Here is a 16,727-nt window from a genome sequence, read left to right as displayed (position 1 = left end):
GTTATCTTTCTAACATCATCTCCTACTTTCACTGTTGGAGCCAGGTTCCCCATCACATCTTTCTGGGCCTGGAGTGATCTGTGCCTCCTTATCCTGCCCCTTCTAGGACACACCTCTTCCCTCTTCACTACAATCTGCTCTCCTGTGACCAGACCTTGTTTGCACATCCCACACCTAGCTTAAACCAGAAAGCTGGGCTGAAGGTACATAGGTGGTAGAGCGTGTGCCTACCACACATGGGGCCCTGAGTTCAGTTCCCAACTCCACACACATCAAAAACAAAACAAAACATAAAAGTTAGCATCACTTACCATGCACATATTCCTCCTTATGTTCTAGCCTTCCCCAAAACACACATACAAAACCTAATCTTTCATTAGTTTCCTACGGGTACATCCAAAAGAATATTACAGAGAACTGTCATTGGCTGGCTGTCTTCTATCCTGGAAGGCAGACCATCTCATCCCCTGTTCTTTTATCTTCTGGCACAATTAGATATCACATTTTTGTTTTGTTTCATTTTGTTGAGCTAGGATCTCACTACGTAGCCCAGACTGGCCTGGAGTCCTACTGCTATGGCCTCCCGAGTGCTGGGATCACAGGTGTGAGCTACCACCTAAGCTAGACACTTAGTGGGTTCTGTTCTGTGAAAGAAGGCAATTACATGAGTAAGTGAACCAACATTATCTATCAATATTTCATTTTAAAAATTTTATGTTTAACAGCTTCATTTAGGTATAATTAATGTACAGAATACTTCACACTTAAACTACACTACTTGATATTTTGGAGCAATATATATGGATAATAAATTGTATACACACATGCATATAACTTTTTAAAAATATATATAATATATATATTATATATATAATGTCTGTGAGCATAATTCATCCCTGAAACATGCTTGTAATCCAAAGCTCTTGTAAATCAAAACCAATTTCCCAATTAAAAAAAAGGAAAGTCAGATGATTTGTTCCACAAATTCACAATAAAAAAGTATTATAATACTGTAACAGAATACAAAACTCATAAAGAAAATGCAAACTATAAATGAACCTGCACTTATCTTTGAAAAGCTTCTGGCTGGTGTGAGGGATACAAGAGAAAGGAGGGTTAGTGTGTAGGTTGACTTTCACTATCACTAATGGAATCACTGCTATGCATTGGTTCAAATGAATATAAAACATTCTGTGCCTGCCCGCCAGCAAGTTTTAGAGCTCTAAGCTCTAGTGTCCAAGTTGGAAATTGTAAGAAAAATAAGTTGGAAATCCATTAAGCTGGGTGCACTGTAAGCTGTAGAGGCCAGTGACCGAGTGGCAAAAGAATTTACCAACACCAGAGTAGAGAAAGGCAGAAGTTTGTTTAGATCCGAATACACTGTCCAGAGGGGTAGCTGGTCAGACAGAGAGATCTGTGCCATGAAGCAGTGGCTGTGCTGGTTTTAAAGGGAAAAGTGTGGTCTGGACAGAGCAGCCTGGACTGAAGGACAAGGGCACAGAGGCTAGGGAAGATGGGGCCAGGCATTCGAGGTCTCCTTTGGGCTGGAGATGTGCGACATCCTTGTGAGAAGACAATGCTGGGGTCAGGCTGACACAGCAGTCACGCTTATTAGAGGAAGAAAGGGCAATGGCTACAGCTGCGATTTCTTTTCTTAGTATATGTTAGCAACACAAAGTCGTCACAAGCATGCAACCTCTTAATCGTTGTCTCTTCCCCTCCCCCTCCCTGCCCTCCCATTTCCTCCATTCCTAGACCCCCTTTCCATCTCCACACAGTCTACTTCCCTGTTTCCTGTCATTTATCTTTTTTCTTTAAATTATTTGTATTGTCGATCTTCATATAAGAAAAACCTGTGATATTTAAACCTGTGTGTCTGATTTATTTCACTTAACATTATGACCTCAAGGTGCACACATTTTCCGACAAATGACTTTATCCTTCTTTATAGTTCTATAGTATTCCATTATGTATATATACCACCTTTCTTTATTCATTCATCTGTCGAAGGCATATAGGCTGCCTCCATAATTTAGCTATTGTAAATTATGTTACTATAAACATGAGTACGCATATATCACTGTTTATGTGAGGTCTTACCTCCTTGGGGAAGATAGCCAATGGAGGGATAGCTGGGTGAAATGGAATTTCTATTTTCAGTGCTTTGGGAAATCTCCATACTGATTTCCATACAGGTTGTATTAAACTACATTCCCCTCAGGTTATAGAAGGGCTTCTTTTCCTCTACAACTTTCTGTTTTTCAGCTCTTAATAATAGCTCTTCTTTCTGGTGTAAGATAGAATCTCAATGTTTCTTCAATTTGTATTTCCCTAAATGGCCAAATATGCAGAATGTCTTTCACGCATGTGCTGGCCATTTGTACTTCTTTTGAGAAGTGTCTATTCATTTCAATTGCCTGTTTTTATGGGGCTTTTATTTCTAGGGTTCTAGTTTTTCCTAGTTCTTTATGTATTGTAGATATGAATACTTTGTCCAAGGAGTCTCTCACAAAATGATTTTCTCATTCTGCTGGCTGTCTCTTCTCTCCATTGGTTGTTTTCTTTACTCTTCAGGGTTTTTTTACTGAGGATTTTGCTCTTGCAGGCAGGCACTGTGCTGCTGAGCTATATCCCAGCCCATGCATAATTTTAATTAGTTGATTTTTGGTACTATTTTTGTGTGATTGAGCTGCTGTGCAAAAAGTCTTTGTCTATGCCTATATCTTTAAGAGTTTTACCTACTTTATTTTCCAGCACTGCTTGTTTTAACATTTAGATCTTTGATCTATTTTGATTTTACTTTAGTAGTTGAGAGACATGGATCTAGATTCATTCTGCATGCAAATAGCCAGTTTTTCCAAAACCATTTGCTCAAGAGGCTCTTTCCTCCAGTGTATGTTTTTGGTCCCTGTGTCAAAAATCAGACAGCTGAATGTCCCTGGATTGGTTTTACAACCTTACTTCTGTTCCCTCATGTCTGTTTTTGTGCCAGTACTGTGCTGTTTTTGTCACTGTAGTTCTGTAATATAACTCGAATCTGGAATTGTGAAGTCTGCTGCTTTGCTGTTGTTACACAGGATTGCTTTTGCTATTCTGGGTCTGTTCTGGCTCCATCTGAATTTTAAAGATTATTTTCTCTACTTCTGTGAAAAATGCTGTTGCTATTTTAATTGGAACTGCATTATATCTATGTGTCATTTTTGGTTACAGGACTACTTTAACAATATTGGCTTTGCCTATCTTTCCATTTTCTAATGTATTCAATCTCTTTTTTCAGAGTTGTATAGTTTTCATTATAGAGATTTTTCACTTCCTTGGTTAGGTTAATATCTAGTATTTTTGTTGTTGCTGTTTGTAGCTGCAGCAAAGGGGACTGTTTTCTGATTACTTTCTTGGTGGGCTTATTATTAGTGTACAGGAACGCTATTGATTTTGTATGCTGGCACTTTGCTGAATTTATTAGTTCTAGAGATCTGACAAATTTGTTTTGGGTCTTCCCAAGTTTCTAAAACAGCCAACTCATCCCGAAGCAGAGTACCCCGGTCTGAGTTGGTGTGGAATGGAGCACAACATGGCTTCTCCCAGGTCATTAGGATTGCACTTTTAGAGTGCAGAAGCAGAAAACCCAAATGGCAAACTGATTTTGAAGGAGCACCTGCAGCATATTTCTCCAACTGAAAAATCAGTTGCAGAAACATGGTTTGCCATTTATTTTTTGGACAACTGTGTTCCTATTGACTTCAGAGCAGACTTTAATTTTTGTCAAGTGAAATGGTGAATTAGTTTTGGAGCACAAGGGGGCTGTCTTGAGTCCAGGTGATAGGTGGGTATATGGGTCCAGAATGTGAGGGATACCAGCTGCAAATAGATTGCACGTTTATAAAAATGCCTACAAAAGGGAGATCATACACCATGATTTAATTGCAGTTGAATATAAGCCTCATAAACAGCTCGACAATCTGTTGTATTCACCGCTCTATGTCCACTACCTAAATATTTGATTGGCACCCCTCGTTTCAGAGTGAACTTTAGAAATCAGAATTTGACAAACATTGCACACAGATTTAAACGGTCTATTTCCTAAATGAGGTAAGGGAGTCCTTTAATTCAGCGTTTACATTCACGTTAAGAATACAGAGTGCAGCTAGCAAACGCTACCGAGCAGACAGTCCGCCGGAAAGGCAATTAAAAAAAAAAAAAAAAGAGGCAGGCGAAAGTGCTGCCGGGAAGAAGGCGGGGCCCAGTGCCCACCGCCCTCAGCGGTTGGCGCATGCGCGGGTTGCGTCTTCCGGCGGGTCGCAAGGTCCTTTGTGCTTTCCCTGAGTGGGCGGTTGCGACCCAGGTAAGTTGCCTCACGAGTGTCAGCAGGTCGCTTTGGAGGAAGATGACGTGATTCCAGTTCTTGGAATTTACCCTTCTATCCGGCAAGGTTTTCTAATAGAATCCCTTCATAGCTGAGTCCCCTTTGGGTAGGGTGGGGAGGCGTCCTTTTAGACAGCGTGGTGGCCAAATACAAAATAATCTCCTGTCAACCTGGCTGTATTTTAAACCTGAATGTTATATGATTGAGGGGACGACGCAGTACTGCCGAACACAGTTGGTAAAGTAGATGCCAGGCTTTGAGAGACCCCCATGGATCCCCCGGTGTAAACGCGCGTGATAAACACCCTCCCCCGCAGAAAGTGCGCTCTGCGCCTGCGCCCCGACTGCACCTTGCCCTCCCCCAAGTGTTGGTGTCGGGATGAATCAGCCGTGTTTAAAAGTGGGAATTTATGGGCATATATCGAGATTATTTCCAGAAGTTGCAAGATCTGGCGACGCATACCTGTAGCCTGACCTCCTGGACTGTTTACATCTCCACTTCACCACAACCCTTTGTTACCCCAAAGGCTTCCCTCATCCTTAGTTGTCCTGGTTCCTACCTGATCCCTTCTCTCCTTGGATGGCACAAAAGTATTTCCCCAGAACAGCCCAGAGGCCAAGCTGGGTATGTGCTTTGTATGTAAAATGTTTATTTCTGTTTTATCAAGGTGTTTTTCTTTTGGAACAAATCTTTCAGTCTAGGCTTGGTAAAGTTGAGTCATCAGCGATATTTATAGAGAGAGATCTGGGATGTTAGCTGATACCTTTTTATTACAATTAAACTCATAGAATATTTTTTCTTGAAAAACATCAGTTGCACAGTTTTATGAGATGATGTTTTAAGAAAGCATTTTAACATGTTGTATCAGGTAGCCTTGAATTCATTGGATCCAACAGATTCTCATATCTCTTATTGTAGTAAAATTGTAAAAATATTAAACATTTGGCCAAGTGTGGTGGCACATGCCTATCTATAATCTCAGCATTAGGGAGGCTGAGGCAGGAGGATCACGCTGAGTTCAAGGCCAACCTGAACTGCATAGTAAAAGCCTGCCTCAAAAATGACAAAAATCAAACACACATAGACACATACACGTGTGTGTGTGTGTACACGCTCATACATTCACTAATTTTTTATCATACCATAGATTTAACAGGCATATTCCTGCAGATTTTCTCAAAATCATATTCTTGGAGAAGGTATTTTTCTAAATGTGTGGTACTGGGTTAAATGTAGGGGCACCACATTGCTACATCCCTGAATTTTTTTTTTTTTTTAAATTTTGAGACCAGATCTTACGGAGTTGCTGAATTTCCTAGGGTAGGCTCAAACTTATGATCCTGTCTCAGCCACCCAAAATGCTAGGAATATAGGCAAGTACCATCATGCCTGGCCTCTTGTCTACATTGGTTGCTTTGCCCCCCACACCAGTGCTGGGGGTCAACTTAGACCTCAGGCACACTAGCCAAACTTCCTACCACTGAGCGACATACTCAGACCTACTTGTATATTTGTTCTAAGTGGTTAAAAGGATTTCATTATCAAAAGGCACCAGAAGACAGGTGCACCAAAGCTTTCATCTGAAATGAATTGGCACTTGTGAATGTCAGACACAGAGCTTACACAAGTATATTTTTATATTATGTAGTAGAATCTGGAAATGTTGGTTCAACTTGGAATTTTCAATATTGTTTCTGTTTTTAGAGATCCAGAGATTCTGGTGAGAGACAGACCTGTGTTCTTTCCTCAACAAGGAGCAGCCTTATTCTCAATGCCTCTGACAGGCCTGTACTTTGGGAAAGGATGGCTTGGAGGTTGGAAACAACGGAGTTTCCTGCAGGCTGTAACAGGCAGTAACTTCTTGTTCCCCTGGGGGCACTGTCCCTGGAGAGGAATGGGAACCTTTCCGGACCCTGAGATGAGAGCCTTCCTGGAGGAGAACACCAGGGTCACTAGCAGTGGCAGCCTCACCCCTGAAATCCGGTTGCGGCTTTTGACCCCCACTTGCAAATTCTGGTGGGAGAGAGCAGACCTGTGGCCCCACAGCGATCCTTACTGGGCAGTCTACTGGCCGGGAGGCCAGGCCCTGTCTAGGTACTGTGTAGCGAGCTGGAAACACTTTTCTCCTTTCAGAATCTCCAACTCACATTTTCCTGTGCCATGAAACAACAGAAGCCCAAAGTGCTAGAGACCTGAGCAGCCCCTGCACTGGGTGTAATTAAGGAGCTCTCTGCCCACAGGCCAAGGGAGAAGACTTGTCTTCTGGGAAGACTGATTGGTCTTCTCCTCCAGAAAAGCTGCCTAAATACAGGACGCAGTTCCCCAGGTGGCAGAGGCAGGAGCATTGCAAGTTTGAAGCCAACCCAGGCAACTGAGATTCGGTCCCAAAATTGAAAAGAGGGCTGAGGGTGTATCTTAGTGATACAACATTTGCCTAAAAAGGCAAGACTTGAGTTTAACCTCTAGTTCTGCAGAAATGAAATTTAAAAATTGCCTTCCATCCCAAAGTCTAATTCCCACCCCCCTTGCCTTTTCTCCCCTTTCCCTCGCTATACTAAGGATTGAACCTAGGACATTTATACTAAGCTATGTCCTCAGCCTCTTTTTTAAATTTTGAGACAAGGTCTTGCTGAGTTGTCCAGGTTAGCCTCATACTTGTCATCCTGCTTCTGCCTCGCAGAGTGCTGAGATTGTAGGTATGCACCCTGCTTTAATCCTGTGATTGTCACTTTCCCTTCAGAGTTGCTTTTCCAGGGAAAAAGAAGTGTGAGTGGGGCCGTCAAGGCTTCACTCTTCTCTAGAAGGCAACTTAGTGAGACTGTGCCTCAAAATAGCAAACAACAAAAGGCTGGGAATGTAAGCTCAATGTAAGAGTGTCCCTGGGTTTCATCCAGATCATGGTCAGCCAAACAACCAAGGAAACAAAACACAAAGAAACAAACCAAGAGTGAAAAGATCACTCTGAATCGCAATCAAAAGGAAATAGTAATTTTGGATGTTGTTTACTTAGTCCTGATTTTGTATTTGTCGGTCCTAGTTGCTGGTGTTTAGTAGTTTCTGGGTTATGGTTTGAATGCCCAGTACTTTTATTTTTGGTTTTGCGGCTCAAACCAAGGGCTTCATGGGTACTCAGCTGTATCGCTGAGCTGCACATCCAGCCTTACTACTACTGCTTGGTTTTTGAGATTGTGGTGAAGCCAGGCATGGTGGCACAGGCCTATAATCCCAGCACTCTAGCAGGCTGAGGCAAAAAGATTGAAAGTTCATGCTCACCCTAGGCAACCTAGCCATTTAGCAAGACCCCAGTGGGATGGTGTGATGTAGCCAATGCAGATATCCTGGGTTCAATCCCTAGTACCCCACAACAAATAAGCAAAAAGCTGATTTGAAGCATGTGAATAGATGGGGCTGCTCTTAACAGCTGCTGAACAGAATGACAGGGTTCTCTTCCCTGCCACCTCTGCTATCCTTAAAGATTAGCATTTGGTTCTCAGTGGTCCGGGACAAATTTGCAAATGGGAAATGGGAATCTTCTGCCAAATCCTGTTTCTTTACCCCTCGTTCACAGATTTTTTTTTTTTTTTAAACGTCTCTTACCTTACCTTTTCCCATCTCTCTGAAATGTGTCTTGCTCTTTCTTTCTAATTCAGGTATCTTTTAGATAACCCGGATGTTGCCAGGGGAAAATATGTGTTAGACCTTGGGAGTGGATGTGGAGCGACAGCCATTGCTGCTCAGATGAGTGGGGCATCGAGGATCTTGGCCAACGACATAGACCCGGGTGAGAACTTTGGATTTAAAAGTGTGTTACGCTTATTGTGTTCTCTCAGGATAAATATGATCAGATGCCTAGTGCAAGGGTTTACAGCCGTGTGTGTTTTGTAACCTGTTATCCTGAGCCTTTATCTGGGTCCCACATAGTCCATGGGGATCATTATCTGAGGCCTGAGCTGATAAATGCATTTTTCCCAGAAAGATTCTTATTTGTGTCTGCTGGGCCTCCTGATGGGGCACTGACCTCGAGTATTTACATTAGTTTCTGAGTTAGGGGATTCCCTAAAATGTAGAAGTACTGTTTAAATGATCTAAATCCCAAAGGAGGCAAGGCCTATAAGTTTGGGGGAGATTTTTATTCATTAGGACCCAAGTTGGAACACATAGACTTCTATTTTATCTCCTTTTCTTCTGGTCCACCCTTACCCTGAGGACACAGCCCTGGAGATGCAGATCTCAGTTCTAACCAGTTGCCTTGCTTAAACCCCAGGCTTGTTTCTCTGTCCACATAAAAAAACAAAACAACACCAAAACCCACGAACACCCTAGGTATTGTTATCAATAAATGTTCTAAAACCCTGACATTTCCAGGTGTTCTGTATTATTTTATTTTCGGAATAACTAGTCAAATATTTGGAGATTGTAGTATAGTGGGGGATTAAAACAGCCTGTGGTATGTGCTAATTACTGATTTATTATATTCTCTTGTAAAGTTGCAGCAATGGCTATTACATTAAACTGTGAATTGAATCACTTCAGTCCTTTTCCCATTTTGACCAAAAACATTCTAAACATGGAACAAGATCAGTGGGACCTTGTTGTCCTTGGCGATATGCTTTATGACGAAGCCCTGGCTGACAGTCTTCATGTGTGGCTGAAGAAGTGTGTTCGGACCTTCGGAACTCAAGTACTTATAGGGGACCCTGGGCGGTCCCCATGCAGCGGGCACAACATTTGGCGTGAATTGCACAAGGTGGTGGAATACTCCCTCCCAGAGGCCACCAGGCAGCAAAACAATGGGCTGACAACAAGCTCAGTGTGGGATTTTCAGCCTTGAGTTGTGAAAATGCTTTTAAGTTTGACTGTAGTTCTCTTTGGATTTAATTGCAAAAATATTCTCCACAGGAGATACTCTCCCATCAGTGCCAAACCTTGGTTTCCAAAATAGAAAGTCAGCCTTTGTCACATAACTCGTCCTGTGTTTCTAAGGATGCCAGTTGCACAAATGTCTACCTGCACATTTTTGTATAGTTTACTGCTGTATGGATAGAAAGCAGTACCCAATGGTGCTGGCATGTAAGTGAAGTAGTGAGGAAGAGTAGATGTTGTAGCAGAATCTCTGTCTCTAGTTGAGGACACCTGTGGTGTATCTGCCCTCCCTCCCCACTTTGGTACTGGAGATTAAACCCAGGTCCTCATAGCAAGTGTTGTACCACTGACCTACATCCCTCACCCTATGATCTATCTTTGAATTAAACAAGCAAAATACAAAATATAGAATAATGGGTTATTTTTCATAGTACTGGGGATTGAACTCAGGGCCTTATCACCAAGCTACATCCCCAGTACACCCTCCCTCCATTTTTTTTCAAGACAGGATCTCTAAGTCACTAAATTGTCCAGCCTAAGCTGAAATGTTTGATCTTGTCTTAGCCTCCCAGAAAACTGAGATTATAGGTATGCACCACTATGCCTGACAGAATACTGCTAGTTTTATTTATTTTTTTTAGTATGGTACAGAGTACTGAACAGTATGAGACAACTCTCACTTTGTAGCTGAGATTATAGGTTGGGTAGGCTTTCCAAGTTTTACTTCCATTATTTATGAACAGTAACGAAATAGAACAGATCTCGTATCAGTGGTTATTGTATTAAATCAACATAAAGGTCTCTCAAGGAGTATTTAGGATATGGTAGACCTTCAGTTAACAACACTAACCGCAAAAGATCATAGTACTTGGTAAATACATGCACATAATAAGTGTTCACATATTTTAGCTGCTGCTAGTCATGATTCCTTTATTGTAAAACACCACGGCTCCTAGTGACTGCAGAATAAAGTGCATACAAAGTACCATTAAATCTTTCTCCAGTTAGATCTGGATATACTTTTTTGATCTTGTAATACTTGCCCCTCACCCATCAAAAGTTTTGCAACACTTGTTCCCCAAGTCCTCCTACCTTAGTGCCTTTGCTTATGCCCTTCCCTCTTTTAGGAACTTCCTTAGTCTCACTGCTTCTTCAGGCTGCTTTGTTACTGCCCTACTCCCAAATGTACCCATATGGCTCAGGTTAAATTCAAGCTGTTCTGTAGCCTGGAGCAGATTGGAGTTAATGCTGCCCTTTTTGTGCCACCATAGCACTGCATATTTAGCTGTGCTAAGTGTACATTTCATCCTAATTACAGAAATGCACAACCATGTCTTTCTCTCCCACTATCCAGAACCCCTGTGTTCTGTATAACTTTGTACATTCCTAAGCCTTTGACCCAGTTTCTCATAAATAGAAGCCCAAGGAAAATTATCTGATGAGATAATTCTTCATTTGAAAGAAATAAACAGATAATACCTGAAAGAGACTGTAATTTTCTCACACAACTCTTTAGCCTTTAATCTGCTTGCATCTACTCAATAGACAGTATGACCTGGAGAGTTGGATGGAGAGGGCTTCCTGCCCAACTGTTGAGATTACTTATACTAGTGGTGATGAACCTATGGGACACATGCCACACTGGCTGCTTGTTATCATCGAAAGCTCTAAAAGATTTGCTATCGCTGACTTGTACTATACAGTATAGTCAATATTTGTGAATTTGTGCAAAGCTGAAATTTATTTGCAACTCCAAAAGCTCAGCACAAGGTGCTTTTGTGATCATTCATGGCTATGTGCAAAGTGAGGAAAAATCAGGGTTGCCTTGTACATGCTTCCAGCTGAGGGGAAATAGGCCCAGCCTCTGCCATCTTGTTTCAGCTCAGCCCTAACTAAATATTCTTTCTGCAGTCTGTATCATGCCATGTTTTCATGTTTTCATGCTGTTTGTTCAAGACTACTGTTTAAAATGGTCCCCAAGCAAAGAGCTGAGTGTGGTGGCACATACCTATAATCCCACCATGTAAGAAACTAAGACAGAAGGATGGTCACAGCCAAGGCCAGCCTGGGGTACTTAGTGAGGTCAAGACAGCATAAATCAAAGAGTGAGACCCTTGTCTCAAAAAACCAAAACAATAAAATGGTTCCCAAGTGTAGTGCACAAGGGCTTGGTTAGTGTCCTGAAGTAAGAAGGGTCTAAGAAAACTCGGGCAAGTTATTCAGGCCTGTGTTACATACAGTGTGGTTAGTTATGAGATCAATGTTAATGATTCTGTCTTTTGTTGTGGGGACAACATACAGAGTGCCCATAATTAAAGGAGGAAAGGTATATTTAGCTCACAATTCATGGAAGTTTCAGTTCATAATCAGCTGCCTTCAACACAGGGTGGCTTGGCAGTGGGGCAAAAGTTCATGTAGAAGACAGCAAAAGTAACAAGAAAGAAACAAGCATCTGTTCCTGCCTTATTCTACATACATTGCACCCTAGTGCAAGTGTAGCACTCACACCGCTAATCCCAACACTAGACAATGAACTAATCACAAACCCTAGATTCAGCTGTCTTGGAAAAGCCTGCCCCCCCGTAACTGCATGAAGCTTTGGAGAGACATCCAGACACAAAATATAGCAGTGTCTAAACAGAAACACATATCAACAAGGTGATATGTTGATTAGTGGACAAATGCAGAATTCATGGTGATTTTATACCCTAAAACTACTGAAAACACAATCAATTGATTACATCAGATAAACCATGCAACACCCAAATATACACTTATTCTTTTCGTCTCTACCTTCTGAAAATGTAGTCAGACCAGAAGTAAGTAAGGAAACAAAAATTGCCCACTACAGGCAGTAACACTTTGGAATCACTCATAGTCTTAAAAGAAAGAGCTGCCTGCACTCTTGGCTACCAAGGGGAAGAAAGAAAAGGAGTCAGCATACCAATGAAAGAGTGGTGCAGTGAAAGAGTGTAACTGTTTTCTCTTTTGAGGAATCTAGTGTTTGAAGGCTACCATATTGTTTCCTGCCTAAATCAGTCTCCAGATAGGAAGGCATGCTTATTCTTAACATTTTGCAACTTGAACATTATAACAGTTTAACAGTCCTTAAGAACCAGCATTAAGTCTATCAACATTATATTACATTAGAAACATTACATTTTGTCCTTGGACCTCCAAAGACTCATGCATATTCCTTTATGCAAAAGGCATTTAGTCCATCTGCAAGAGTTGTCAAAGTCCTAAGAGTTTCAGCATTGCTGAAAAGTTCAAATCCCAAATCTCCTCCAAGATGGAAGGCAAACTATCAGCTACGTACCCCTGTGCAAATGAAAACAGTTAAGAACTTCCAACATGCAATGACATAAGATAAAACATTTCAAAGGTTACAAACGATTGTACAAAAGTACAAAAGACTGGGACAAAAGCAAGTCCAAAATCCCAGCAGGGCAAATGTTAAGTCCTGTAGTTTCATGTGCACTGTTTGAGGCAATATATGGAAAACTGTGAGCTCCAAAGGGCTTGTGTGGCTCCACCTCCAAAGCAGTTCTGGTGGTTCCCAATCCCATAGCTTCTCTCTTGGGGTGGCTTTGCTCTCTCATTGCAGGTTTCCTTAGATGATCCATGTTCCTGGATTTTCCAAACTTCTGGTTCTCCATTGCACTTTTGGCTTCACCCTCATAGCTTCACATACTGCCTTCTTGGGGGCACACTGCCTGCCCCTTTCCAGGCCTCCTGAAATCAAGGTGGAAGCCCTTTGAACCTCAGAACTTGTGCATTCTGCATGTGCCTAAAGCCAGTACCATGTGGAAGCTGCCAAAATCTGCTGCCAGCTGGAGCAGTAGTCAGGCTTTCTTCTCTTGGCTCTAGCAACTGAGTCCCTGGATTGCTGGGTACTCTCAACTTGATTGTGAGGAACACATTCTCTATGTCACCTCCATTTTGGAATTTCATAGGGCTCTGAGGCTTTCTCCTTGAAGCAAATGCTTCCACTTTTGCAGTTCAGAAGCTGCAAAGGCCAGCTTTTCGATTCTGTACCTTCTCAGTTGTGGAGATCTCAGCTCTGTCTTTACAGTTCACAGCTTTCTGGTCAAAACATTCTGAATCATCCTGCTGGGCTCTTGGTTCCTGATTTACAACATAAATCTGGCTAAAAGCCCCCAATAACAGCTATGTTGAGCCACTGCCTTAACATTTGCCTGCCTTGATATTTCTTCTGCCAGATTAATCAGTCTATCACTCTTAATCTCAGTCTCAGGCAAAGGCTCTGGACATGAGCAAAATGCAGACAAACTTTCTGCCAAGCCATAATATGGAGTCCAACAACCAGTGCAGTCTCTCTTAACCAGCACAAACCTCCTGAGCCTGGTCTTTACTGGCAGGCTTTCTATCAGCCTTCTGGACTGAGCTCTGACCAGAATTTCCCCTACAGAACAGCCTAAGCTGTTCCAGCTCTATGCATACAGGCAACATCTCCAAGTCTTTCCAAATTCTTCCCACAAGCCATTTCCAAAAGCTCTTGAACCCCATGGTCAGGTATAATCACAGCAACCACCCCAATCCTGGTACCAAATTCTGTCTTGGTTACTTTTCTTTCATTGCTGGGACAAAACACCTGACACTCAAAGGGAGGAAAGGTTTATTTAGCTTACAGTTTTTAGAGGTTTCAGTCCACAATCAGCTGGCTACAAGGCAAGGTGGCATAGCACTAGGACAACACTTTATGGCAGCAGCCAGAGCAAAAGGGGGAAAAGAAGCCTCTTTTGCTGCCTTATATTGTACTCAGGCTACTACTACACCCGCTTCAGGATGGGTGTAGCACTCACAAAATCATCTTGCCCTCTCATCCACAGGATGAGAGTATTTACAAAGTAAGAACCCTGGTTCCCTGCTGAGTCTCTTAGGTCAAACTTCTGAACTTCTCAATTGACACAATGTACCAACCATAACATTGTCTAATACTTGCTTTTTAACTATTTCAATTTAGATAAAAGGCTTATAAAGGTGTATTTTTTGCAAGGCCTCAGGCAAGATCAATGTAGACCATTGTATATATTCAGCTTGGTTGTGACTGTAGCCATGTTGATCATAACCAACATTTTGCTTATTGGCTCACTCCCAACTGGAATTCCAAACCCTATGGGATAAATGAAGACATTAAGATTGCTAGGCACTTTTTTGCCATCCACTGACACCAAGATTTTCTAACATCTGACATATGAATAATTTTTTTCATTCACAATGCTGAGAAACCTTTGGTCTTATGTATGCTGGGTAAGTGTTCTACCATTGAGGCACAGCTCCAGCTGATACATAATTTTTTTGAGGACGTCCATATGCAGTTGGCCATACGCCACCTTTGTCTAACTTTGTAAAACTCCTTTCTCCTGTGTCACATTGTGGGAATCTTCAAAATTTGCTGTCACCCAATACAAGCTTCTGTCCAAAACTCCCAAATAAATTATATAATCTTGGATTTTCTGCCTCATTCTTCATATTCTTGGCACTTTCTGTCATTAGCAAGTGGCTCTCATATACTGAATTTTCTTGGAAGAACCTAAAAACAACCCCAAATCCCATTCTATAATTCTTAAAAATGTATAAGGGATAAAACAATTTAACACCAAATCATCCTAAATTTTTGAGAATGCCTCAGAAATCACATTTCCCTTGCTAATAAGTAACCTTGAAGAGAAAACAGCTTCTGGACATCAATGTATAGCTATTTCCCCCATTTATGATGGACCTGCTGCCAACATCATATTCAATGTGGAGAAACTGGAAGCTTTACCTCTATAATAAGGAACAGGACAAGAATGCCGATTATCACCATAAGGGTGTAATCTGGGTCCATGTCGTACTGAGTCAAAGAAAGAAATCAAGAACAAAGGAGATGTGTTTATTAAGAAGAGGGAAATAGGACTTCCGGGAGAACATGGTGGACAGATAGCAGCAGCTACAGAGGCTCTCTGAAAGACCCAGCTTAGAATTTAGGAATGGTGCTGAGTAAGGAATCATAAGCAAGAGGAGATATGCCCCGGTGACTCAAGAACAAACTGGGCTGAGAGAAACCAACTGGGAATGCAATCCTGGTGCTATAACAGGAACAGAAAAGCCTGAGTGTGGAAGCTGGAGCCCGCGCCATTGGAAGCCGCGATTTGGGTTTCCCGCCGCCGTGGCTGCGTCTGCATCAGCTCAGCAGGGAGAGAGACGCGCGGAAGCTCTGAGAACGGGAATCGGTGAACAGAGTTGAGAGCGGGACGGGCAGGGAGCCGTGCCTCCAACTCCGGTGAGTGAGGGAAAACTGGGACTCTTCCACGGTCTAGGAGACTCTAACTGAGGACATTCTGGGACCGGACAGACTTGTGGGAACAGGGCACTGCAGTGACTTCAGTCACCAATACCCCTCTCAAGTGGGATTGGTGAGCAGTGCCTAGCGCACGTGACGCTGCTGGCTGAGACCCAGTCAGCTAGCACAGGCCAGGTCCCAGCTCCTGAAGGTGACCTGGAGGGGCAGGCCCTGCATAGGCTGCCTGGTCTGCAACTTCCTGGTGTGCTGCAGTGGGCGGGAACACCTAGCCAGGGCAATTCAATCAGACTGTGACTGACAGGGAAGGACGCTGGGCCTCCTATATATGCTTGCATATATAAAGAACAAAGAATATGGGAAGAGGCAGCAACAAGAAAGGGTCCCCGGCCCCCAATCCTGAGAAAGAGGCAAAAGCAGATACAGTACCAATAGACATAAAGCGCTATCTCGAGAGCCTCATAGACAAGTTCAGGAATGAAGTTATTAATGACTAAAGCTAGACATAAGCAGAATAGTTAGAGAAATGCTAAGCACCACCCAAGAAACAACAGTCCTGTTCAGTATAATACTTAAAATATTAGAGCAGTCAGGCAAGAGAAAGAAATAAAAGGGATATATATAGGAAAGAAAAAAGTCAAATTGTCTTTATTTGCAGATGACATGATCCTTCACAGAGAAGATCCAAAAAATTCGATGGAAAGACTTCTATAATTAGTAACCAAATTCAGCAGTACAGCAAGATATAAAATCAATCACAAAAATAAGCAGCATTCCTAGACACCAATAATGAACTCACTGGGAAAGAAATTAGCAAAAAAATTCTATTCACAGAAGCTTCAAGAAATATCAAATACTTAGGAATTAACCTAACCAAGGGAATTGAAGACTTTTATAGTAAAAACTACAGCAAAACTCCTTAAAGGAGATTAAGGAGGACCTCAGAAAGTGGAAAGATATCTTGTTCCTGGATAGGTAGAATTAACATTGTTAAAATGACCAACTGTACTTCCAAATTATATACACAGATTTAATGTAATCCAATCAAAATAGCAATAATATTCTTCACAGAAATAGAGAAAGCCATCCTAAAATTCAGGTGGAGCTATAAGAGATGCAGAATAGCAAAAACTAGGCAACAAGAAGGAAGTCACTGTCTAGGACTTCAAGTTATATTACAAACCCACCGTGATG

At 42.0% G+C, this 16,727-nt stretch overlaps 1 protein-coding gene across 5 annotated transcripts; it reads left to right on the top strand.

The window, feature by feature from the left end:
• Positions 1 to 4,255: 4,255 nt before the first annotated feature.
• On the top strand, positions 4,256 to 14,702 carry Etfbkmt (electron transfer flavoprotein subunit beta lysine methyltransferase). Of its 5 annotated transcripts, none has more exons than XM_003466476.4 (4): positions 4,256 to 4,342; positions 6,068 to 6,457; positions 8,014 to 8,144; positions 8,851 to 14,702. In XM_003466476.4, exons 2-4 carry the CDS (start codon positions 6,135 to 6,137, stop codon positions 9,192 to 9,194), a joined length of 798 nt encoding a protein of 265 aa, XP_003466524.4. In that variant the 5' UTR covers positions 4,256 to 4,342; positions 6,068 to 6,134; the 3' UTR covers positions 9,195 to 14,702. The 5 variants fall into 5 exon arrangements, with proteins under 5 accessions (XP_003466524.4, XP_023419421.2, XP_023419420.2 ...); XM_023563652.2 differs by having other exon boundaries at positions 4,263 to 4,342; positions 6,068 to 6,083; XM_013149002.2 differs by lacking the exon at positions 4,256 to 4,342 and adding an exon at positions 4,349 to 4,987.
• The last annotated feature ends 2,025 nt before the right edge of the window (positions 14,703 to 16,727 follow it).

This window comes from Cavia porcellus, unplaced genomic scaffold (genome assembly GCF_034190915.1).
Source record: "Cavia porcellus strain 051 isolate PalLab524CR breed Dunkin Hartley unplaced genomic scaffold, mCavPor4.1 scaffold_7, whole genome shotgun sequence".
NCBI classification, from domain to species: domain Eukaryota; kingdom Metazoa; phylum Chordata; class Mammalia; order Rodentia; family Caviidae; genus Cavia; species Cavia porcellus.
Note: the sequence above shows the minus strand (reverse complement) of the source record. Positions and strands in the feature narration are given on the sequence as shown.

Bases quoted from the DNA above. Each gene is read 5' to 3' on its own strand.
- Etfbkmt (XM_013149002.2), top strand. From the start codon at position 4,773: ATGGGCATATATCGAGATTATTTCCAGAAGTTGCAAGATCTGGCGACG. The intron at 4,988-6,067 runs GTATGTGCTTTG...TTCTGTTTTTAG, and splicing joins CAGCCCAGAGGCCAAGCTGG to AGATCCAGAGATTCTGGTGA. The intron at 6,458-8,013 runs GTACTGTGTAGC...TTTCTAATTCAG, and splicing joins GGAGGCCAGGCCCTGTCTAG to GTATCTTTTAGATAACCCGG.